The 25,645-nt window shown below is 41.2% G+C and overlaps 1 protein-coding gene across 1 annotated transcript; it reads left to right on the top strand.

Moving 5' to 3' along the window:
* The first annotated feature begins 896 nt into the window (after nt 1-896).
* LOC109878028 (transforming growth factor-beta-induced protein ig-h3-like) lies at nt 897-25,645 on the top strand. Its single transcript, XM_031789586.1, is given in 19 exon segments — nt 897-1,080; nt 1,391-1,489; nt 10,357-10,421; nt 10,655-10,770; nt 10,772-10,801; nt 10,803-10,814; nt 11,108-11,272; nt 11,731-11,877; nt 12,408-12,549; nt 13,058-13,270; nt 13,623-13,760; nt 14,002-14,144; nt 17,087-17,223; nt 17,770-17,900; nt 19,900-20,024; nt 24,328-24,430; nt 24,561-24,610; nt 24,761-24,788; nt 24,871-25,645. Coding segments are annotated over 19 exon segments (2,022 nt in total). The 5' UTR covers nt 897-964; the 3' UTR covers nt 24,933-25,645.

Below are 25,645 nucleotides of genomic sequence, written 5' to 3'. Positions count from 1 at the left end.
AAAAGTTAATTTATATAATAATATATACCAGCAGGAAATGAACCTATAATCCTGACATTGCTCTAGTGCTGTGCAGCTGAGCCACAGAGAAAACCCAATGAAACAGTTAACAATGGATTAATCCCTGCTGAAACACTCTGGGTGTGACAGATGTTTTAACAAAAATGAGTTTTGTCAGGGTTCCCAGTCCAGGGTTCCCAGTCCAGGGTTCCCAGTCCAGAGTTCCCAGTCCAGGGTTCCCAGTAAAGAGTTCCCAGTCCAGGGTTCCCAGTCCAGAGTTCCCAGTCCAGGGTTCCCAGTCCAGGGTTCCCAGTCCAGAGTTCCCAGTCCAGGGTTCCCAGTCCAGAGTTCCCAGTCCAGGGTTCCCAGTCCAGAGTTCCCAGTCCAGGGTTCCCAGTCCAGGGTTCCCAGTCCAGGCCAATGACTAAATCAACTTTGTTGAGGACAAACTAAGACGTTCTGTGGTAAAATATATGTCCTGGCTATGATACTCTCTACAGTGGATGTCCTCAGAAGGTGAAATAACCTTCATGTGTGGGTGACCGGGTTTAAACCAGGGTCATGTGTTAGGCAACTGAGCTAAAGCCCAGGCATCAGTTTGAGGTGCTGATGCAAGTCTTCATGTCTCAGGCGAGGGATGGCATTGCATTTGGGATTAATTTGATGACAAATAATGATATCTCAAAAATATATTTGTTCACATGAATGAATCTATTTTCGTTTAAATCTATTCTACACATTTACTTTTCATATCATTAATCTATTTACGGTTAAAAAATACATATAAATAAAATAAGACTCGGTTAAGTTTTAATTTTTAATTTATGTGTGTGTTAAAGTGTCTTGGCTCACTCCCCACGCCCCTCCCTATAACCGTTTAGTCCTTCACTATATATTCCTGGTCGCACCGTTCTCCGACTTGTCGGGAGATCGGAGGCCAACAGAATAAGGGGAAAAGGCCAAGATGCAGCACTTAACTTTATTGACTTTGGCGCTCACCTTGATTGCAACGATTTGTTTTGCAAAGTCACCCTATCAATCAGTTCTTCAGCACAGCAGGATAAGAGGTAGACAGCATGGGTAAGGAGCATACGTTATTACTCCAATGATAATGTGCATAGAAAGTTCTGCATTCTGCAATTTCAAATGGCAAAAGTAAACATACCTTTTGGTTTGTATAATTACAAAGCATGATTTATGTTTTATGCTATAAAGTATATAGCCTTCTAGAGCTACTGATTTTTAATGGCATACTGTGTTGTACTTCACAACTGCTTGAAGTAAAGTGAACCGGTAATTCGATATAAGTTGATAGGCAAACTCAAAGTGTCTACTGTAAATGTGCCGGCAAAAATAAAACTGAATGAAATATTCTTTCATCTCTTTTTAGACCCAATGTGTGCGCGATGCAAAAGATACAGGGGACGGACAAGAAATATTTCACCAACTGCAAGCAATGGTACCATCGCAAGATCTGCGGCAAGCCAACGTGAGTGTAATTTAAACATGTTATTCACATGCGTGTTCATTTGAATAGTTGACAGCGAGTTGATTTATTACAACATGCTGCGTCAATATATTGGTATTATAGCCTACTAGTGTAGACTATACATATAGTGCGCATGGATAAGCAGGCCATCATTAAGGAAGGAAGATCTGAAAACGTTTTTTTTTGTCATTTGTGCTGAGCATATCTTAAAACAATATATTTTAAGTAAGATTTATCAGTTTTACATTGGGGGTAAATAAGGACTTTTCCTTTCGTGTGGGTTTATTGAAGGACTAAGATGAACTAAGATTGTCAAACTGAACGAAAAGTAGCTGAAACATTTAACCTTCGCCTCTACACTGCTGAAAGCAGCAGGGCTAAAGGCAGAAACCAACAGATGAACTGAGTTCTACCATGAGGTCTGCATCCCAAATTGCACCCTATTCCTTGTATAGTGTACTACTGTTGACCAGGGCCCATAGGTTAGTGCACTACTGTTGACCAGGGGCCCATAGGGTAGTGCACTACTGTTGACCAGGGCCCATTTAGGACATACCCATAGAATAGAGATAGATGGTGTACAGTGAGAAGGAATTGATTTGACTGAGCTATGCTAAATTTAGTACATTTTCCAGTCCAAAACAGCAGCTTGCCTAACATCTAAACCGTTCAGAGAGAGTAAGCATGATGAAGGTGACAGTTATAAGGAGCACATAAGTGAAATTCCTTCCTGAAACAGTAGCCCAACTATTTAAGTCGCTAACCGTAATAACTCGCTGTTGAAAAAGTGACATGCAGAGTGGTCTGTTTTCAATCATCTGCTGGGATTAACCTTGTTAAAATGGGTTCCGTTGGCAAGCAGCTCCATGTCGAAGTGGGAAGTTATTTTTGCTTCATCCTTTCATGAGAACTTCTCCTGCAGTCGTTGGGTCCTGCCGGGACAGTCGTTGGGTCCTGCCGGGACAGTCGTTGGGTCCTGCCGGGACAGTCGTTGGGTCCTGCCGGGACAGTCGTTGGGTCCAGCCGGGACAGTCGTTGGGTCCTGCCGGGACAGTCGTTGGGTCCCGCCGGGACAGTCGTTGGGTCCCGCCGGGACAGTCGTTGGGTCCTGCCGGGACAGTCGTTGGGTCCCGCCGGGACTGTCGTTGGGTCCCGCCGGGACAGTCGTTGGGTCCCGCCGGGACAGTCGTTGGGTCCCGCCGGGACAGTCGTTGGGTCCTGCCGGGACAGTCGTTGGGTCCTGCCAGGACAGTCGTTGGGTCCTGCCAGGACAGTCGTAAAAAGTGCACTACTTTTGACCAGAGTCCTATGGGCAATGGCACCCTATTCCCTATATAGTGCACTACTTTTGACCAGAGTCCTATGGGCAATGGCACCCTATTCCCTATATAGTGCACTACTTTTGACCAGAGCTCTATTACTTTTGATTGGGGGCCATAGGGATCTGTTCAAAAGTAGTTCACTATATAGGGAATAGGGTGCCATTTGGGATGTATCGTCTATTATAATGCAAAACGTCCCAACAGTCCTGGGAGAGAAAATATCCTGTAAAAGGTGTTAATGACTTAATGATCCAATGTTTAAAATGTCCAGCTGTAGTAGTCTCTAGTCTAGCTGTAGTAGTATCTAGTCTAGCCTTAGTAGTCTCCAGTCTAGCTGTAGTAGTCTCTAGTCTAGCTGTAGTCTAGCTGTAGTAGTCTCTAGTCCAGCTGTAGTAGTCTCTAGTCTAGCTGTAGTAGTCTCTAGTCTAGCTGTAGTAGGCAACATGAAGCATGGACAACTATTTCTAAACCATTTTATTTTACTAGCTTACTGATAATATGTATACACTACCAGTCAAAAGTTTGGACACACCTACTCATTCAAGGACATTTCTTTATTCTGACAATTTTCTACATTGTAGAATAATAGTGAAGACTCAAAACTATGAAATAACACATATGGAATCATGTAGTAACCAAAAAAGTGTTAAATCAAAATAAATTTTATATTTGACATTCTTCAAAGTAGCCACCCTTTGTCTTGATGACAGCTTTGCACACTCTCGGCATTCTCTCATCCAGCTTCACCTGGAATGCTTTTCCAACAGTCTTGAAGGAGTTCCCACATATGCTGAGCACTTGTTGGCTGCTTTTCCTTCCCTCTGCGGTCCAACTCATCCCAAACCATCTCTATTGGGTTGAAGTCGGGTGATTGTGGAGGCCAGGTCATCTGATGCAGCACTCCATCACTCTTCTTCTTGATCAAATAGCCCTTACACAGCCTGAAGGTGTGTTTTGGGTAATTGTCCTGTTGAAAAACAAATGATAGTCCCACTAAGCGCAAACCAGATGGGATGGTATATCGCTGCAGAATGATGTGGTAGCCATGCTGATTAAGTGTGCCTTGAATTCAAAATAAATCACTGACAGTGTCACCAGCAAAGCACCTCCACACCTCCTCTTCCATGCTTCACGGTGGGAACCACACATGCAGAGATCATCCTTTCACCTACTCTGTGTCTCGCAAAGACACGGCGGTTGGAACCAGAAATGTCCATTACTCGTGTTTCTTGGACCAAGCAAGTCTCTTCTTATTATTGGTGTCCTTTAGTAGTGGTTTCTTTGCAGCAATTCGTCCATGAAGGCCTGATTCACACAGTCTCCTCTGAATAGTTGATGTTGAGATGTGTCTGGTAACTAATGAAACTGTCTGTCAATGAAAATGTCTGTCAAAGTTCTTGACATTTTCCGTATTGACTGACCTTCATGTCTTAAAGTAATGATGGACTGTCGTTTCTCTTTGCTTATTTGAGCTGTTCTTGCCATAATATGGACTTGGTCTTTTCTTTGACCAAATAGGGCTATCTATAATATATTTTAATTTGTTCAACACCTATTTTGTTACTACATGATTCCATATGTGTTATTTCATAGTTTTGATGTCTTCACTAATATTCTACAATATAGGAAATAGTCAAAACTTTTGACTGGTACTATATATAAATAGGATATATATTATTTAGTTTCAAAAGAATAGCTGACAAATTAATATGTTAGTAGTAACAGTAATGGAAATTGGTTTGTGTTAGTTTTTGATCTTCATGTTAAGCTCATGAGTTAGACACAATCCTGTTAGTTTGGTTCTCAGCAATTAGGAAATGACGCACCCAGGAATCATTGAGTCATCAACTTTGTTGCTCTATCCTCTTCTCTTTTTCAACAACGATGGGAAGTTTGACAAGTTTTAGTGTTAGTTTGGACAAAATAAATCCCTGGGTTGGCTAGGTAGTTAATTTGGATGAGATAAATGCTGGGTTAGCTAGGTAGTTGGTTTGGGGGAGATAAATGGTGGGAAAGCAATGGTAGTTAATTTGGACGAGATAAATGCTGGGTTAGCTAGGTAGTTGGTTTGGGGGAGATAAATGCTGGGTTAGCTAGGTAGTTGGTTTGGACGAGATAAATGCTGGGTTAGCTAGGTAGTTAGCTTGGACGAGATAAATGCTGGGTTGGCTAGGTAGTTGGTTTGGACGAGATAAATGCTGGGTTAGCTAGGTAGTTGTTTTGGACGAGATAAATGCTGGGTTAGCTAGGTAGTTGTTTTGGACGAGATAAATGCTGGGTTAGCTAGGTAGTTAGTTTGGACAAGATAAATGCTGGGTTAACTAGGTAGTTTGTTTGGACAAGATAAATGCTGGGTTAGCTAGGTAGTTAGTTTGGACAAGATAAATGCTGGGTTAACTAGGTAGTTTGTTTGGACAAGATAAATGCTGGGTTAGCTAGGTAGTTAGTTTGGATGAGAAATGCTGTGTTAGCTAGGTAATCAGTTTGGATGAGAAATGCTTAGTTAGCTAGGTAGTTAGTTTGGATCAGATAAATGCTGGGTTAGCTAGGTAGTTAATTTGGAAGAGATAAATGCTGGGTTAGCTAGGTAGTTAATTTGGAAGAGATAAATGCTGGGTTAGCTAGGTAGTTAGCTTGGACGAGATAAATGCTTGGTTAGTTAGGTAGTTAGTTTGGGGGAGATCAATTCTGGGTTAGCTAGGTAGTTCGTTTGGGGGAGATCAATTCTGGGTTAGCTAAGTAGTTAGTTTGGGGAGATAAATAGCTGGGTTAGCTAGGTAGTTAGTTTGGGGGAGATATATTCTGGGTTAGCTAGGTAGTTGCACAGTAGATAATGGATACCTTGTGTCTCTCTATTCAATCAGTCTGGGTAGTGTTAAATAGCTTGACCACCTCTGAGGGTAAAAGGACAACTCAGGTTACCAACATCAATCTTCCAGATAGGCCCTGTCCTGGACCCTGGGCAGTAAAGGCACTGACAGCCTTCCACAGTAGCGGCTGTTTGATTGACGTCAATGTTAACATCCCTGCAGGGGGCAAGATGGTATTGGTTATTGCTCTGTCTAACATTCCTCTGAGATTGTGTTGTAGGTTTTGCATGGCATGGGAAAGCCATGTGTTGACCATTTCACCATTATACTGCCTTGGGAATGGGTGTGCTAAGAAAACATGCATTTGCTATTTGCTATCTAGGATGTGTGTGTGTGTGTGTGTGTGTGTGTGTGTGTGTGTGTGTGTGTGTGTGTGTGTGTGTGTGTGTGTGTGTGTGTGTGTGTGTGTGTGTGTGTGTGTGTGTGTGTGATGTCTTCTGTTCCCGGCTTTTTCTTGTTATTTGATCTCCCTTGATAATTATTGTGAAATTATCTAGATGTTTCCTGTAGAAAATTGAACCACAGACACGAACTTGATGACTTTGTAACGGGAGACGTTTGCTGGCGATTCACAACAGTGTTTCTTTCATTGGAAATCTCATGAAAGTTGAAGAGGAAGGGAAACTTTGCTGTGGGCGCTGGGATGTTTGGAGGAAATGATGGCTTTAGAGGGCACTGTTGAGGGACTTCCATCCCTAAACACACACTAATCATTCATAAGGGAGCCAGGAAAATGCACTTTTTCCACAGCAAGCGAGACCTAAAGTGTCCATTTGAGAGGGCTGGGAGTTTGAGAGTGGTGTTCAAAAGGACAAACCTGGGCTTGTGTCAACAAAGGTTCCAAAAATCTTTTATCAGTTTGAATTTAATTACATTTACAGACACCCATGGAAAGAGGGAGCTGACCACTGGGTTTAACAGGTAATGGGTTAGAATGCAGGCCATGGGGATATGGTGCTGCTGGTGCTAGAGGTTACAGGTCACTTGAGGGGAGACCTCATAACTCTTGAGTCACCAATAACCCTAACAACACCCCTTAGCTACCTCCCAACAACCCTTAGGTACCACCTAACAGCCCTTAGGTACCACCTAACAGCCCTTAGGTACCACCTAACAGCCCGTAGCTACCTCCCAACAGCCCTTAGGTACCACCTAACAGCCCTTAGGTACCACCTAACAGCCCTTAGCTACCTCCCTAACAGCCCTTAGGTACCACCCAAAAGCCCATAGCTACCACCCAACAGCCCTTAGCTACCTCCCAACAGCCCATAGCTACCTCTCAACAGCCTGTAGCTACCTCCCAACAGCCCTTAGCTACCTCCCAACAGCCCTTAGCTACCACCCAACAGCCCTTAGCTACCTCCCAACAGCCCTTAGCTACCACCCAACAGTCCATAGCTACCTCCCAACATCCCTTAGCTACCTCCCAACAGCCCTTAGCTACCTCCCAACAGCCCTTAGCTACCTCCCAACAGCCCTTAGCTACCTCCCAACACCCCTTAGCTACCTCCCAACACCCCTTAGCTACTTCCCAACAGCCCTTAGGTACCACCTAACAGCCCGTAGCTACCCCCAACAGCCCTTAGGTACCACCTAACAGCCCATAGCTTCCACCCAACAGTCCTTAGCTACCTCCCAACAGCCCTTAGCTACCACCCAACAGCCCTTAGCTACCACCCAACAGCCCATAGCTACCTCCCAACAGCCCATAGCTACCACCCAACAGCCCTTAGCTACCTCCCAACAGCCCTTAGCTACCTCCCAACAGCCTGTAGCTACCTCCCAACAGCCCTTAGCTACCTCCCAACAGCCCTTAGCTACCACCCAACAGTCCGTAGCTACCTCCCAACATCCCTTAGCTACCTCCCAACAGCCCTTAGCTACCTCCCAACAGCCCTTAGCTACCTCCCAACAGCCCTTAGCTACCTCCCAACACCCCTTAGCTACCTCCCAACACCCCTTAGCTACTTCCCAACAGCCCTTAGGTACCACCTAACAGCCCGTAGCTACCCCCCAACAGCCCTTAGGTACCTCCCAACAGCCCATAGCTACCACCCAACAGCCCTTAGCTACCTCCCAACAGCCCTTAGCTACCTCCCAACAGCCCGTAGCTACCTCCCAACAGCCCTTAGCTACCACCCAACAGCCCGTAGCTACCTCCCAACAGCCCTTAGCTACCATCCAAGAGCCCTTAGCTACCTCCCAACAGCCCCTAGCTACCTTTAAAGCCCCACTCTCAACGCCAATGCATTGGTTCTTCTGTTTTTCTCAGCAATCACACTATGTTTTGAAGTAGTAACATTTGACTAAAGGTGAATCCCAGAGCTAACTAGTCTGTAAAGCTTTATACACGCTCACTTTTACTACAATTTACATCTTGTTTTTATTTGTCTGGGAAAGGAACATTTGAGTTTTTTTTAATGAAAAAAATATTTATTTATTTATTTCGTATCTATGAATAGCAAACCAATTCAAATCTATCTAGCATGCTAATTTCATCATGGAACCCATAAAGTCTAATGGACCTTCACTCTCTTCTTTCATACTTTTGTCTGGTGAATAGTTTTCCTCAACACTTGGAAGTCTCAATGTACACTGTGTTTGAATTATGCGAACTTACTGTTTATTTAGTCAGAAATCCATGGCTACCATCTTTGTTTATGCTTGTGGAGAACAAATCGAAGTTGAGTTAACATCTGTTTTGAAAATCCGACTGGTTTGGTTTCCAGGCTACTGTGTTTTACAGGGTTTCCTCATAACCCCCCCCCCCACCCCACCCACACACCCACCCACCCACCCTCACTGAATGTGAGGATTGTCCCCTAACCATGTTTCTGAGCTACCAACTACCCTCTCCCTAGGAGTTTAACAGTAGCTACTTGCTCAGATCCCCGCCTGGTCTTTTACAGCTTTTACATTATGCTTGAATGGGATGGTGGAGTTAACTAGGGTTGACGTGACAAGTGGGTATAGATGTGTCTGGCTCAGGTAGTTTCCCATTGACTTTCATTCAATGTTAGGACTCAGAGTTGGTCCTCTTTTACATTTTAGTCATTTAGCAGACTATTATCCCAAAAGTGACTTCACAGTTAGTGCATTCATCTTTAAAATAGCTTGGGCAGGAACTCTGCTGAAGAGCTTTGACTAGGATGAACGGGATCTTGACGCCCCCCGTAGGGGTGGGAGGGCCAAGAGACCAGAGCTGGCGGAACGGAGGACTCGAGTTGGGATGTAGGGTCTGCAAGATGTCGCAAGATGCCAAATCATTTTTGTGTAGTTTCCACACCTTTTGCCTTGTCTTTTTTGACTGTGTTATGCATTGTTGATGTTGCCACTGTGTTCCTCACTATAACTTATGTGTGCCACTGTTTGATTAGCAATAATCATGGATAATCATTTTCGTGGATATAGACCAGTTATTTTTAACTTAACTTTAAGGTTCACGTTTTTATCCGGTACACCTTCGCTTGGCCGCTCTCTCCTTGTTTTTACTGGCAGGAGCCTGTGTTTCAGTACCGCTCTCTTAGTCCCCTTTCTGGAGTTTCCCTTGGCCAACCCTGGGTCTCTCTCTCTCTCTCTCTCTCTCTCTCTCTCTCTCGCTCTGTCTCTCTCTACCTCTCTCTCTCTCTTTCTCTCTCTCTCTGCCTCTCTCTGTCTCTGTCTCTCTCTACCCTCTCTCTCTCTTTCTCTCTCTCTCTTTCTCTCTCTCTCTCTCTTTCTCTCTGTCTCTCTCTTCTCTCTCTCTCTCTCTCTCTCTCTGCCTCTCTCTCTCTGCCTCTCTCTCTCTCTGCCTCTCTCTCTCTCTTGCCTCTCTCTCTCTCTGCCTCTCTCTCTCTCTTACTCTCTCTCTCTCTTTCTGCTCTTCTCTCTCCTCTCTCTGTCTCTGTCTCCTCTCTCTCTACCTCTCTCTCTCTCTCTCTCTCTCTCTCTCTCTGTCTCTCTCTCTCTCTGTCTCTCTCTCTCTCTGTCTCTCTCTCTCTCTCTCTCTCTCTCTCTCTGTCTCTCTCTCTCTCTCTGTCTTTCTCTCTCTCTCTGTCTCTCTCTCTGTCTCTCTCTCTCTCTGTCTCTCTCTCTCTCTCTCTCTTCTCTGTCTCCTCTCTCTCTCTCTCTCTGCCTCTCTCTCTCTCTCTCTTGCCTCTCTCTCTCTCTGCCTCTCTCTCTCTCTGCCTCTCTCTCTCTGCCTCTCTCTCTCTGCCTCTCTCTCTCTGCCTCTCTCTCTCTGCCTCTCTCTCTCTGCCTCTCTCTCTCTGCCTCTCTCTCTCTGCCTCTCTCTCTCTGCCTCTCTCTCTCTCCTGCCTCTCTCTCTCTCTCTCTCTCTCTCTCTCTCTCTCTCTCTCTCTCTCTCTCTCTCTCTCTCTCTCTCTCTCTCTCAGGAAATGAGCTTTTATGACCTTCCAGTACCAGCTGAGCCCAGTTCAGATTTATTGTGGAAATATCTCTAATGCACAAATGACAGAACTATGTGTATAGCATGTGGCCTAATCATTTAACCTAAGACACATTGCTCAATCTTTTGTAGCCTGGTCACATATCCGTTTGTGGCAAGACAACACAAACAAGATCTGGAACAAGGCTAGAGTCTTTTGACTTGAAAGAGTAAGGAGAAACTGACCTGTTGTTTTCATCTCTTGATTGGCTGCAGTCGTCCCTAACACGTGTTCTTATTGGTCAACAGGGTGATCAGCTATGAGTGTTGCCCCGGTTATGAGAAGCTTCCAGGAGAGAAGGGTTGTCCTGCTGGTAAGAAGAAATCTGCATTATTAGCCTGCAAATCAAGTTATAGCTCAGTCACTTACTATCCATAAAATGCAAACAACTCGACCAATTTGGGATAATTATTTTTAGACAAGAGGCCTTGTCAAACAAAATATGGCATCCTATTTTGATTGTCAAATAAACATCCATCAAATCAACATTTGAATTTCATACATTTCCCCCTATATGATGGTTAAGACTGTAAAAATGTTTCCCAGCCCTGCCGTTGGTGAACATCTACAACACGCTGGGTGTGGTTGGAGCCGCCACCACTAAGATGTACTCAGAGAGGGCTCAGCTGAGGGAGGAGATCGAAGGACCAGGGAGCTTCACCTTTTTTCGCTCCCAGCAACCAGGCCTGGGCGGCCCCTACCCAACGTGAGTGTGTCAGGAGGACTCTCTCCCTTCACATGAGAGGGATACACGGAGAGAGAGAGAGAACTGGAAATGAAGTATAATTCACCCCAATCCTGTTGCATCTAGAGATATTGTATTATTCTGACCTCAGACTATGTGTTGTCAGCCGAGGTAGCATATCAAACTTTTTTTTTTTAAAAGAGCAGTAGATACTAGAACCAAGTCTTTGGTCAGTATATGCAATGGTACGAATGGTTATCTTGTGATTGATCGTTGTTCTGATGAAAATAGGACTCTGGTTTTTACGGTTGTAGGAAATCCTGGATGCTCTGGTGAGCAACGTGAATATTGAGCTGCTCAACGCGCTCCACTACCACATGGTGAACCGTCGTTTGACCTCTGAGGACCTGAAGCACGGATCAGCCTTCCCCTCCATGTACCAAGACTTCAACGTTCACATCCACCACTACCCCAACGGAGTGAGTAGCATCTGTCCAATGTTAATGTTGCATTATAATTGAAAGCACCGGTGGCTAGTGGCACCTTAATTGGGGAGGACGGGCTCATGGTAATGACTGGAATAGAATGGTATTGACCAATAGAATGGTAATGGCACATCAAACACAGGGTCTGTTTGATACCATTCATTCATTTCGGTCAGCCATCCTACCCTCACCAGCCTCCTGTGATTGGAAGGTATATGATGTGACCTGGCCTGGTCCCAGATCTGTTTGTGCAGTATGACATAGGCCATCTGGGACCAAGCAAGTTGGAACCTCTAGAGAGGCATGAACTTATACATCGTCACCTAAAAACCTTTACTGTACCATTTCTGGATAATTTTTCAAATGGTCACACGTTGACCATCGATCAAAAGTCAGCTAAATCATGAGACAACTTTTCTTATCTTTTCTCTCTCTCTCTCTTGTCATTGCAGATTGTAACAGTGAACTGTGCTCGTCTGGTGAAAACAGACCAGCATGCGACCAACGGGATCGTGCACGTCGTGGACAGAGTCATCACCGCGGTTACCAACGACGTGCACACTTTCATCGACACCGACGATGATCTGGAGACTCTTCGTGTAAGTAAACGACTTTAGCAGTTTGTCGCTTCATTCATTCATCCATTCATCCATCCATCCATTCATTCATCCATTCATCCATCCATCCATTCATTCATCCATTCATCCATTCATTCATCCATCCATCCATTCATCCATTCATTCATTCATCCATTCACAGAACAGTCTATCACACTAGAACTCTCTTACCATTTCCTACATGTTGAACATATGCTATGCAATGTTGTGTCAGCTATCGGAACGTTCACTGATCGTTGACTCGGTCTCAGTCTTTTGTATTGTATGTGCAATTTGAATTATGTAGAGAAAAGCAGTGTTGATTCAGTGTGTTGATTCAGTTTGTTGATTCAGTGTGTTGATTCAGTGTGTTGATTCAGTGTGTTGATTCAGTGTGTTGATTCAGTGTGTTGATTCAGTGTGTTGAATCAGTGTGTTGATTCAGTGTGTTGATTCAGTGTGTTGATTCAGTGTGTTGATTCAGTGTGTTGATTCAGTGTGTTGATTCAGTTTGTTGATTCTCTGCGTTTTAGAATGCTGTTGCTGCTGCTGGTCTGACCCAAATGCTGGAGAGCGATGGTCACTACACGGTGTTCGCTCCAACCAACGAAGCCTTCGAGAAGATCCCCCCTGAAATGCTCACCAGGATCCTGGAAGACCCTGTGGCTCTGAAAGGTGAAATATTTTTTTAATGACAGTTGGATATAGAACAGGAAGATAGATATTGGATATAGAACAGGGAGATAGATATTGGATATAGAACAGGGAGATCGATATTGGATATAGAACAGGAAGATAGATATTGGATATAGAACAGGGAGATAGATATTGGATATAGAACAGGGAGATAGATATTGGATATAGAACAGGAAGATAGATATTGGATATAGAACAGGAAGATAGATATTGGATATAGAACAGGGAGATAGATATTGGATATAGAACAGGGAGATAGATATCGGATATAGAACAGGGAGATAGATATTGGATATAGAACAGGGAGATAGATATTGGATATAGAACAGGAAGATAGATATTGGATATAGAACAGGAAGATAGATATTGGATATAGAACAGGGAGATAGATATTGGATATAGAACAGGGAGATAGATATCGAAGATGGGAACCCAATGACTTATTAACGTGAACTAAGTTCTACTTGTGTCTGTACTCTCCATCCAGACCTGCTGAACTACCACATCCTGAAGAACATGCAGTGTGCAGAGTCCATCACATCTGGTACTCCCCTGGAGACCCTACAGGGGACTGTGCTAGAGGTGGGATGTGATGGGGCTGACATGACCCTCAACGGGAAGGCCATCATCCAGAAGAAAGACCAGCTGGGGACCAACGGGGTCATCCACTACATCAACGAGCTCCTCATCCCAGACTCAGGTAATTCAAACCAGAGCAATAGATAGCCGTCTGCATATGACTTGGAGTCAAACTATTGGACCTCTAACAAGCTCTTCATCTCAGACAGGTATTTAAGCCTCTAATCCAAACCAATGAATCCTTGCCTTCTTTTATGAGATGATTAGTAAGTGATGAGTCACGTCTGAAAAGGACTCTGACTGTCGTAGGAGTTGAAAGTCGAGTCTAAGTGTGTCTGTCTGGAATGCTATTGCACTGAATATGAAGTGGATTCAACTCGATGGTTCATGTTGAGACAAGACCTACACGCTACTTATGAAGAGTCTCTCTGTTCAATGAGAAATGTTCATTTATGTACTGATCTCTTTTTAAGCTAAGACATTGTTGGAGCTGGCCCAGGGATCCGCCGTTACCACAGCGACCAAGCTGTTTGTTGATGCTGGTCTTGGCTCCCACCTTTCTGGCTCAGAGGCTCTGACCATCCTGACCCCTCAGAATGAAGCTTTCAAAGGTAACATCGATCGATGGCGCTCTCTCTCTCTCTCCATCTCTCCCCATCTCATCTGTCTCTCTCTCTCTCTCTCTCTCTCTCTCTCTCTCTCTCTCTCTGTGTATTCCTCCCTCTCCTCTCTCTCTGTATCCCTCCCTCCATCTGCCCTCTCTCTGTGCTAACAAACAGCAGTGACTTGAGCCATGATTCTTGACCCATTTCATTGAATCAATCTGATAAATTCTGTATCTATTGTTAACAGAGGGTGTGACAATGACTGGTGACCTGAAGAAGCTGTTGAAGAACCACATCCTGAAGGAGCAGCTGTCTTCCGGGTCACTGTACTACGGGCAAGAGCTAGAGACTCTGGGAGGAATCAAACTCAGAGTGTTCGTCTACCGTAACGTAAGTACCCCGTAGGAGCGACAGCTGGCATTAGATGGTATAAAAGCAGAGGTGCAGATTGACCAATTGAGCTGAGTTAAGAGAGTGAACACAGTTGTTCTTCTGCAAAAAGACAACTCATTACAGAGATTAGCCTCTTCCTAGGGGTTAACTCATTATGTGGATTACCCTCTTCCTAAGGGTTAACTCATTATGTAGATTACCCTCTTCCTAAAGGTTAACTCATTACAGAGATTACCCTCTTCCTAAGGGTTAACTCATTACAGAGATTACTCTCTTCCTAAGGGTTAACTCATTTCAGAGATTACCCTCTTCCTAAGGGTTAACTCATTACAGAGATTACCCTCTTCCTAAAGGTTAACTCATTACAGAGATTACCCTCTTCCTAAGGGTTAACTCATTATGTAGATTACCCTCTTCCTAAGGGTTAACTCATTACAGAGATTACCCTCTTCCTAAGGGTTAACTCATTACAGAGACTACCCTCTTCCTAAGGGTTAACTCATTATGTAGATTACCCTCTTTCTAAGGGTAGCCGTCTGCATATGACTTGGAGTCAAACTATTGGACCTCTAACAAGCTCCTCATCTCAGACAGGTATTTAAGCCTCTAATCCAAACCATAAGGGTTAACTCATTACAGAGATTACCCTCTTTCTAAGGGTTAACTCATTATGTAGATTACCCTCTTCCTAAGGGTTAACTCATTACAGAGATTATCCTCTTCCTAAGGGTTAACTCATTACAGAGATTATCCTCTTCCTAAGGGTTAACTCATTACAGAGATGAGCCTAAATACACTATTCCTAACTATATACAAAGCGTTATTGTGCTGTTTTCATATTTACAATTAACAGTTTATGGCTGGTCATCATTTTCTCCAAATGAGTGACAGAAGGAGGCAGCCTGATTGGTGGACTTTTACCCCCGAAACATGTTTTCATCCAATGACACGAGAGAGAGAGTCCCTCTACAACATCCTCATACTGTAGAATCGTTATCCAGAATGTTGTTTCACACCGTTTTTCACAGCTCTGCTCTGTTCTCTCCTGGGTGGCAGATGAAGGTTGTTCTGGCAGCAGCTCTCACATTTCTGCTTTGCAATGGAATTTCCAGATGACCACAAGAAGCTTTTTTCCACAGAGAGAGAGACCACTTGCGAGCCATCATTTCAGAGTGAAGGGCAGACAGGAAGGAATCCAAGTGTGTCCCTAATGGCACCCTATTCCCTATATAGTGCACTACTTTTGACCAGGTCCCAATGGCACCCTATTCCCTATATAAATGCACTACTTTTGACCAAGGCCCATATGGCTCTGGCCAAAGGTAATGTTCCCTCTTAATTTTTTGGGACACTGAGCACATTTCAAGTCTGCTGAGCGCATACTTCTGTGCAACTTCCGGCACGCTTTTACTGTGAACTCTGAGGCTGTACCTACTTTAAGTTACAGTTTTAACAGTGGTCAAGTAGGCTACCTAGGCCATTTGATTATAATGTAGGCCTACCAGAGTGACCTACCATCAAAAACAATGGAGGAAATGCATCCCATAACATTTTAACATGGAATTAGCTGTTCTGTCATAGCAGCAAATGTGTGGTGTTCAATGTAGGTCTACATCCCATGAGACTTTTGAAAAAAACACGCAGGGCTTGACATTAACCTGTTTATTCACTTGTCCTTCAGACAAGGAGGTGACTGGAAATGTTATGTTGTTTGATGAAAGAAACCCCTTGACAACATACAATTCATTATTATTCTCATACCATTATTAGAGAGAAACAGACACATTATGATACCCTCTGTCTATTCGCTACTAAGCTTATTCAAACCTGTCTCAAATTACAACACTGTCCCTTTAAGACATTAGAAAAAGCTCTGGCTTTTCAAAGATGTCTAGAAATGCATATATTTTGTGCTCTTGTAGGAAACAACCACTCCACCAATGTCGACTAGAAATTAACTATAACTGGGCTAATAACTCACTAACTAGCAAAGGATATGAACAAATGTGCACAGGTGGCTACATGCAGCTTTGATCTCAAAACACTAGAAATTAACAGATCCATATATAGCAATGGATATTTGCCTATAGGCCTACTGCAGCTCTGATTGGTTATGGTGCACCGATTACAGGCCTGAGTCGTGCCTGTCAATGCAATATAATCATACTCTAATGTGCTCTGCCTACAATAAAATCTCTTGCACAGTCAGTTTTGCATACTAACTCTTGCATAGTTCATTTTCGTTCGATATGTTACATTGAAAGTGGCTAGTACTGCGTTGATTCGATCACAATTCCCACAGTAGAGTGAAACGTTGATAGTGTTAACTAAAGGGGTCAAGTAGAAAGTTGAGTAGAGTTCCATCTTGCTGCATGCCCGTGTGCAGCTTAGAGGGAACACTCGTCCAACCCACTGCCCTATATAAATAATAGGATGCTATTGGGGACGTTGTCATGGTGACGGGTAAAACAAACAAACATCTCTCTCTCGCTCTCTGTCTCTCACTCTCTCTCTCTGTCTCTCTCTCTCTGTCTCTCTCTCTCTGTCTCTCTCTCTGTCTCTCTCTCTGTCTCTCTCTCTGTCTCTCTCTCTGTCTCTCTCTGTCTCTCTCTGTCTCTCTCTCTCTGTCTCTCTCTCTGTCTCTCTCTGTCTCTCTCTCTCTGTCTCTCTCTCTCTGTCTCTCTCTCTCTGTCTCTCTCTCTCTGTCTCTCTCTCTGTCTCTCTCTGTCTCTCTCTCTCTGTCTCTCTCTCTCTGTCTCTCTCTCTCTGTCTCTCTCTCTCTGTCTCTCTCTCTGTCTCTCTCTCTGTCTCTCTCTCTCTCTCTCGCTCTCTGTCTCTCACTCTCTCTCTCTGTCTCTCTCTCTCTGTCTCTCTCTCTCTGTCTCTCTCTCTGTCTCTCTCTCTGTCTCTCTCTCTCTCTCTCTCTCTCAAAATAACAGAGCCTGTGCATAGAGAACTCCTGTATCGTTGCCCACGACAAGATCGGCCGTTTCGGTAACATGTTCACAGTCGACAAGGTCCTGACTCCCCCAATGGGCACCATCATGGATGTCCTGAAGGCTGATAACCGATTCAGGTGAGAGTCAATGAATCAGTGAATGATTCAATGAAAAGGATTACCAGGTTTGTCCTCAATAATATCTTGAGGCAATATAATTCAATTTCATAAGAGCAAGAACAGACATGTAAGCATATGAGCAAAAAAAGATAGTAGCTTCTGCCTACGTACCACAGCGTACGTTCTGTAGCTAGATATCCTGAGAAGTCCCTCCAAGTGTCTAATGTTTTATCCAGAACTGAAAGGCACCACGTTGATTCATTTCCACCCACATTCAGAGATATGTTCTGTTAACTCTGTATCTTTTCACTACCACTGATCTGTTCTGTTCTGCCATGATTCAATTCATACATGTTCGGTAAATTTGGCACATCAGAAACCACAACTCATCGATGCTTTTTAAACTTTCCTATTATTCAACTGTTTAAGTTCTGTTTCTTCCTCTGAATATTTTTTTATATATTTTTTTAAAAACTGTGTGTGTTGGGAATCAAGTCAGTTGTCAAGTCTTCTTTCTTCCTCTTGAGGAGGATCTTTCTAAGTGCATGTTCCCTTCTGTTCCAGTCTGTTGGTCGGTGCCATCCAGACGGCTGGCTTGACAGAGCTGATGAACCAGGCCGGTTCCCATACCGTGTTCGCTCCCACCAACGATGCCTTCAGCGCCTTGCCAAAGGCTGACCTCAACAAACTCATGGGTAAGGACAGCCCTGGCTCCAGACATTCTAGTTTTTCTCAAACAAAGCCAGTCTCAAACAAGAACAAAGGGTTGAGGTCTGGAAATGTAAGACTAGGATAATTATAACAGATACCTCTCTGCCATATGTGCTCTATCACATGTATGCCATATGTAGTGAATGCCATATGTAGTGAATGCCATATGTGGTGAATGCAATATGTAGTGCATGCCATATGTAGTGTATGCCATATGTAGTGCATGCCATATGTAGTGAATGACATATGTAGTGAATGACATATGTGGTGAATTCCATATGTAGTGAATGCCATATGTGGTGAATGCCATATGTAGTGAATGCCATATGTAGTGTATGCCATATGTAGTGCATGCCATATGTAGTGAATGCCATATGTGGTGAATTCCATATGTAGTGAATGCCATATGTGGTGAATGCCATATGTAGTGAATGCCATATGTAGTGTATGCCATATGTAGTGAATGCCATATGTAGTGAATGCCATATGTGGTGAATTCCATATGTAGTGAATGCCATATGTGGTGAATGCCATATGTAGTGAATGCCATATGTAGTGTATGCCATATGTAGTGAATGCCATATGTAGTGAATGCCATATGTGGTGAATTCCATATGTAGTGAATGCCATATGTGGTGAATGCCATATGTGGTGAATGCCATATGTAGTGAATACCATATGTAGTGAATACCATATGTAGTGCATGCCATATGTAGTGCATACCATATGTGGTGAATGCCATATGTGGTGAATGCCATATGTAGTGAATGCCATATGTAGTGAATGCCATATGTAGTGAATGCCATATGTAGTGAATGCCATATGTAGTGAATGCCATATGTGGTGAATGCCATATGTAGTGAATGCCATATGTAGTGTATGCCATATGTAGTGAATGCCATATGTAGTGAATGCCATATGTGGTGAATTCCATATGTAGTGAATGCCATATGTGGTGAATGCCATATGTAGTGAATGCCATATGTAGTGAATGCCATATGTGGTGAATGCCATATGTAGTGAATGCCATATGTAGTGTATGCCATATGTAGTGAATGCCATATGTGGTGAATGCCATATGCAGTGCATGCCATATGTAGTGAATGCCATATGTGGTGAATGCCATATGTAGTGTATGCCATATGTAGTGAATACCATATGTAGTGCATGCCATATGTAGTGAATGCCATATGTGGTGAATGCCATATGTGGTGAATGCCATATGTGGTGAATGCCATATGTAGTGAATACCATATGTAGTGCATGCCATATGTAGTGTATTTGGGTGTCTGGCATCCTGCCTTAACCAAACTGTGAACAGGTTTCACGACTGGCTTTGCAAAACAAATCACTTTAAAATAAAACATAAAAATCAGTGGCACCTAAAAGGACAACCTGATTTGGTCCACAGTGAGAATATGTTCGGCAGACAGACAGAACTATTGGAATGAACCTAATAACCTATCTACACCCAGGAAATGATGACACGATGGAATGCATCTTGGATGCTGCCACACGTATGAATGCCAAACAGCTGTGGTTAACTGGAGCCAGTTGTTCAGTTACAGTATGACCTACCTACAGTATACTGGAGCTACAGTTACACTCGTTTTGGGTATATAAAATCTTTTATAAAAACAAATAAACAGTGCTGTTTGTTAATGATTGCCCTAACCATTTCACAACAACTGTTTAGAAGAGCAGGACACGTTTATACAAATAACAATCAGCATCATGTTGAATAACTTCATGTTCAATGACTTGGCCACAGCAATAAGAATGTAGCTGCAATGCTAAAGTATATGCCAAGTACCTTAACTCATCAGTTCTGTGTTGTCTCTTGCACAACTGATTACTTTTCACTTTTTAATCAATGTTCATTCTTCAGTGTTTTAGTTTTCCTATTTCCTCTGTTTGTAAACGTCTAGACCATAGAGATGCAACATGGTACGGTAGGTGTTCTAATATCAGCTTGTTGTCTAGGCAACCCCAAGGAGCTGGCCAGTGTGTTGAAGTACCACATGGCTAAGGAGATTCTGGTCAGTGGAGGAGTGGGCTCCCATACCAGACTGAAGCCTCTGCAGGGAGACAAGCTGGAGCTGAACATGGTACAGTAGGCCCTTATGACTGTTTGATCCTGGAACAATTTGATCCTAGAACAATTTGACCCTTGAACAATAGGATCCTAGAACAATTTGACCCTAGAACACATGATCCTAGAACAATATGATCCTAGAACAATAGGATCCTAGAACACACGTTTGATATTGATACTACTACCATGTAATATCAGTACTACCATGTAATATCAGTACTACCATGTAATATCAGTACTAACATGTAATATCAGTACTAACATGTAATATCAGTACTAACATGTAATATCATGTAATATCAGTACTAACATGTACTACCATGTAATATCAGTACTAACATGTACTACCATGTAATATCAGTACTAACATGTAATATCAGTACTACCATGTAATACCAGTACTACCATGTAATATCAGTACTACCATGTAATACCAGTACTAACATGTACTACCATGTAATATCAGTACTAACATGTAATATCAGTACTACCATGTAATATCAGTACTACCATGTAATATCAGTACTAACATGTAATATCAGTACTACCATGTAATACCAGTACTAACATGTAATATCAGTACTACCATGTAATATCAGTACTACCATGTAATATCAGTACTAACATGTAATATCAGTACTAACATGTAATATCAGTACTAACATGTAATATCAGTACTACCATGTAATATCAGTACTATCATGTACTACCATGTAATATCAGTACTAACATGTACTACCATGTAATATCAGTACTAACATGTAATATCAGTACTACCATGTAATATCAGTACTACCATGTACTACCATGTAATATCAGTACTAACATGTAATATCAGTACTACCATGTAATATCAGTACTAACATGTACTACCATGTAATATCAGTACTAACATGTAATATCAGTACTAACATGTACTACCATGTAATATCAGTACTAACATGTAATATCAGTACTACCATGTAATATCAGTACTAACATGTACTACCATGAAATATCAGTACTAACATGTAATATCAGTACTACCATGTAATATCAGTACTACCATGTAATATCAGTACTACCATGTACTAACATGTAATATCAGTACTAACATGTACTAACATGTAATATCAGTACTAACATGTACTAACATGTAATATCAGTACTACCATGTACTACCATGTAATATCAGTACTACCATGTAATATCAGTACTACCATGTACTACCATATAATATCAGTACTACCATGTAATATCAGTACTACCATGTAATATCAGTACTACCATGTAATATCAGTACTACCATGTACTACCATGTAATATCAGTACTACCATGTACTACCATGAAATATCAGTACTACCATGTACTACCATGTAATATCAGTACTGACATGTACTACCATGTAATATCAGTACTGACATGTACTACCATGTAATATCAGTACTAACATGTACTACCATGTAATATCAGTACTAACATGTACTACCATGTAATATCAGTACTACCATGTACTACCATGTAATATCAGTACTACCATGTACTACCATGTAATATCAGTACTACCATGTAATATCAGTACTACCATGTACTATCAGTACTACCATGTATATCAGTACTACCATGTACTACCATGTAATATCAGTACTACCATGTAATATCAGTACTACCATGTAATATCAGTACTAATATGTAATATCAGTACTACCATGTACTACCATGTAATATCAGTACTACCATGTAATATCAGTACTACCATGTAATATCAGTACTAACATGTAATATCAGTACTACCATGTAATATCAGTACTACCATGTACTACCATGTAATATCAGTACTACCATGTAATATCAGTACTCCCATGTACTACCATGTAATATCAGTACTACCATGTAATATCAGTACTATCATGTAATATCAGTACTACCATTTACTAACATGTAATATCAGTACTACCATGTAATATCAGTACTACCATGTAATATCAGTACTACCATGTAATATCAGTACTACCATGTAATATCAGTACTAACATGTAATATCAGTACTACCATGTACTACCATGTAATATCAGTACTAACATGTAATATCAGTACTACCATGTAATATCAGTACTAACATGTACTACCATGTAATATCAGTACTAACATGTAATATCAGTACTAACATGTACTACCATGTAATATCAGTACTAACATGTAATATCAGTACTACCATGTAATATCAGTACTAACATGTACTACCATGAAATATCAGTACTAACATGTAATATCAGTACTACCATGTAATATCAGTACTACCATGTAATATCAGTATTACCATGTACTAACATGTAATATCAGTACTAACATGTACTAACATGTAATATCAGTACTAACATGTACTAACATGTAATATCAGTACTACCATGTACTACCATGTAATATCAGTACTACCATGTAATATCAGTACTACCATGTACTACCATATAATATCAGTACTACCATGTAATATCAGTACTACCATGTAATATCAGTACTACCATGTAATATCAGTACTACCATGTACTACCATGTAATATCAGTACTACCATGTACTACCATGAAATATCAGTACTACCATGTACTACCATGTAATATCAGTACTGACATGTACTACCATGTAATATCAGTACTGACATGTACTACCATGTAATATCAGTACTAACATGTACTACCATGTAATATCAGTACTAACATGTACTACCATGTAATATCAGTACTACCATGTACTACCATGTAATATCAGTACTACCATGTAATATCAGTACTACCATGTAATATCAGTACTACCATGTACTATCAGTACTACCATGTACTACCATGTAATATCAGTACTACCATGTACTACCATGTAATATCAGTACTACCATGTAATATCAGTACTACCATGTAATATCAGTACTAATATGTAATATCAGTACTACCATGTACTACCATGTAATATCAGTACTACCATGTAATATCAGTACTACCATGTAATATCAGTACTAACATGTAATATCAGTACTACCATGTAATATCAGTACTACCATGTACTACCATGTAATATCAGTACTACCATGTAATATCAGTACTCCCATGTACTACCATGTAATATCAGTACTACCATGTAATATCAGTACTATCATGTAATATCAGTACTACCATTTACTAACATGTAATATCAGTACTACCATGTAATATCAGTACTACCATGTAATATCAGTACTACCATGTAATATCAGTACTACCATGTAATATCAGTACTAACATGTAATATCAGTACTACCATGTAATATCAGTACTACCATGTAATATCAGTACTACCATGTACTACCATGTAATATCAGTACTACCATGTAATACCAGTACTAACATGTACTACCATGTAATATCAGTACTACCATGTACTACCATGTAATATCAGTACTACCATGTAATATCAGTACTACCATGTACTACCATGTAATATGAGTACTACCATGTACTACCATGTAATATCAGTACTGACATGTAATACCAGTACTAACATGTAATATCAGTACTAACATGTACTACCATGTAATATCAGTACTACCATGTAATATCAGTACTACCATGTAATATCAGCACTACCATGTAATACCAGTACTAACATGTACTACCATGTAATATCAGTACTACCATGTACTACCATGTAATATCAGTACTACCATGTACTACCATGTAATATCAGTACTACCATGTAATATCAGTACTAACATGTACTACCATGTAATATCAGTACTACCATGTAATTTCAGTACTACCATGTAATATCAGTACTACCATGTACTACCATGTAATATCAGTACTACCATGTACTACCATGTAATATCAGTACTACCATGTAATATCAGTACTACCATGTAATATCAGTACTACCATGTAATATCAGTACTACCATGTAATATCAGTACTACCATGTAATATCAGTACTAACATGTAATATCAGTACTACCATGTAATATCAGTACTACCATGTAATATCAGTACTACCATGTAATATCAGTACTAACATGTAATATCAGTACTACCATGTAATATCAGTACTACCATGTAATATCAGTACTACCATGTAATATCAGTACTACCATGTAATATCAGTACTGACATGTACATGTTTTTCTTTTAATTGATGATGTTGTTTTCAGTGGAGAAAAGAGGTACTTATTTTGTTGTGTACTTCTATTGCTTACATCATTTGTGTACAATGTATCGATATACATTCTTTCAACATGACTTGATTGTCTTGAACCCCTGTTATGAAAATATGAAGTTTCATCTTATATATACCCTGTATCTTTTTCTTCTTCAGAGGAACCAGACCGTGTACATCAACAAGGTCCCAGTGGTTGAAGCCGACTTGATGGCCACCAATGGAGTTGTCCACGCTGTGGGAGCCATCATAAAGCCACTGCGTAAGAGCAATCGCTTCACTGTCCATGAAGACCGAATAAACCATCTCACATTACTGTATATAACGTACTGTATTATCCTACAATTGTCATTCCAACTCTGTCTTGTTCTCTCTCTCTCTATCTCCTCCAGCTCCTAAGGTTGACAGGGAACAGGCTGATGCCCCCGTCTCTTCAATGAGAGTAAGACATTTATAGACGGTTAACTTATCACGTCTCTCTTTTGACTGTCTTATTAGATGATCGTTTTTGTAAATCCGCAGCTATGTGAATGTTCATTATCTTGTATTTGTAAATGTATATCTAAATATTGTTGTATTCCTTTCTTCACAGACGGACTCAAGAATCGGAGTAAAAAATGGTAACTACTCTCTGATCTATATCTCTCAGTGTCTTTTGTTGAACTGGTGTTAAATGTTGTTATGATCTTTGTTTTGTTTCAGATGATCTCTTCCAGAAGGTCAGGAAAAGTCTCTCCAGCAGGACGATGAGTCGCGTCCAGTAAAAACACATTTAAGAGGAGAGAAAAAACAACATAATTTCCTACAGTACGTCAACACAAAATCACGGGGGTTGTTACTTTTGTTTATGGAAAATATTCTTATTTGGAACTCTAAAAGGGAGTCTTATCGATCTAATTTAGTCAAAGAGGATCAATAATAACCCAGCATTAGATGAACACAGAGATGGGATATCTCCTAGTGGAATGTGTTATATAATTGCTTTCATTTACCAAAAACCGAAGATTAGAATTGAAATAGAATTAACTTTGTCTGTTTTCTTTCATGTAAAAATTGTCAATCCCCCCCCCCCAAAAAAAACAGCAACTAGCTATGACTACATATACTGTAGTTTCATCAGTGTTTTGAATGTTCACACGTGACTTCTGTTTTTAAATGTAAACGCAGAGCAGATTTTTTGTTGTTGAGAAATGTATACTGTATTTTGTTTTGATATGATAGATGTAGCATGTTTTGCATGTTTAAGCTGGAACGGAAAAGCTATTCGTGCAACACGCAAATTAAGGTTGAAGTCATGGCCTCTTGAGTTCTGATTCTCTTTCACTTTTTGTTGTTGTCATTAAACCTAATGAAAACAATAATGCACCCACAGTCAAGTCACATGCTTTCCATGTGTAACATACTGTAGCAATATATTTTTGTGTGGAAACCAAAGAGCAATGGTCGCACATTTCAAAAATAAAATGTTCATTTTGTA

Source organism: Oncorhynchus kisutch, linkage group LG15, assembly GCF_002021735.2.
Source record: "Oncorhynchus kisutch isolate 150728-3 linkage group LG15, Okis_V2, whole genome shotgun sequence".
NCBI classification, from domain to species: Eukaryota; Metazoa; Chordata; class Actinopteri; order Salmoniformes; family Salmonidae; genus Oncorhynchus; species Oncorhynchus kisutch.
Note: the sequence above shows the minus strand (reverse complement) of the source record. Positions and strands in the feature narration are given on the sequence as shown.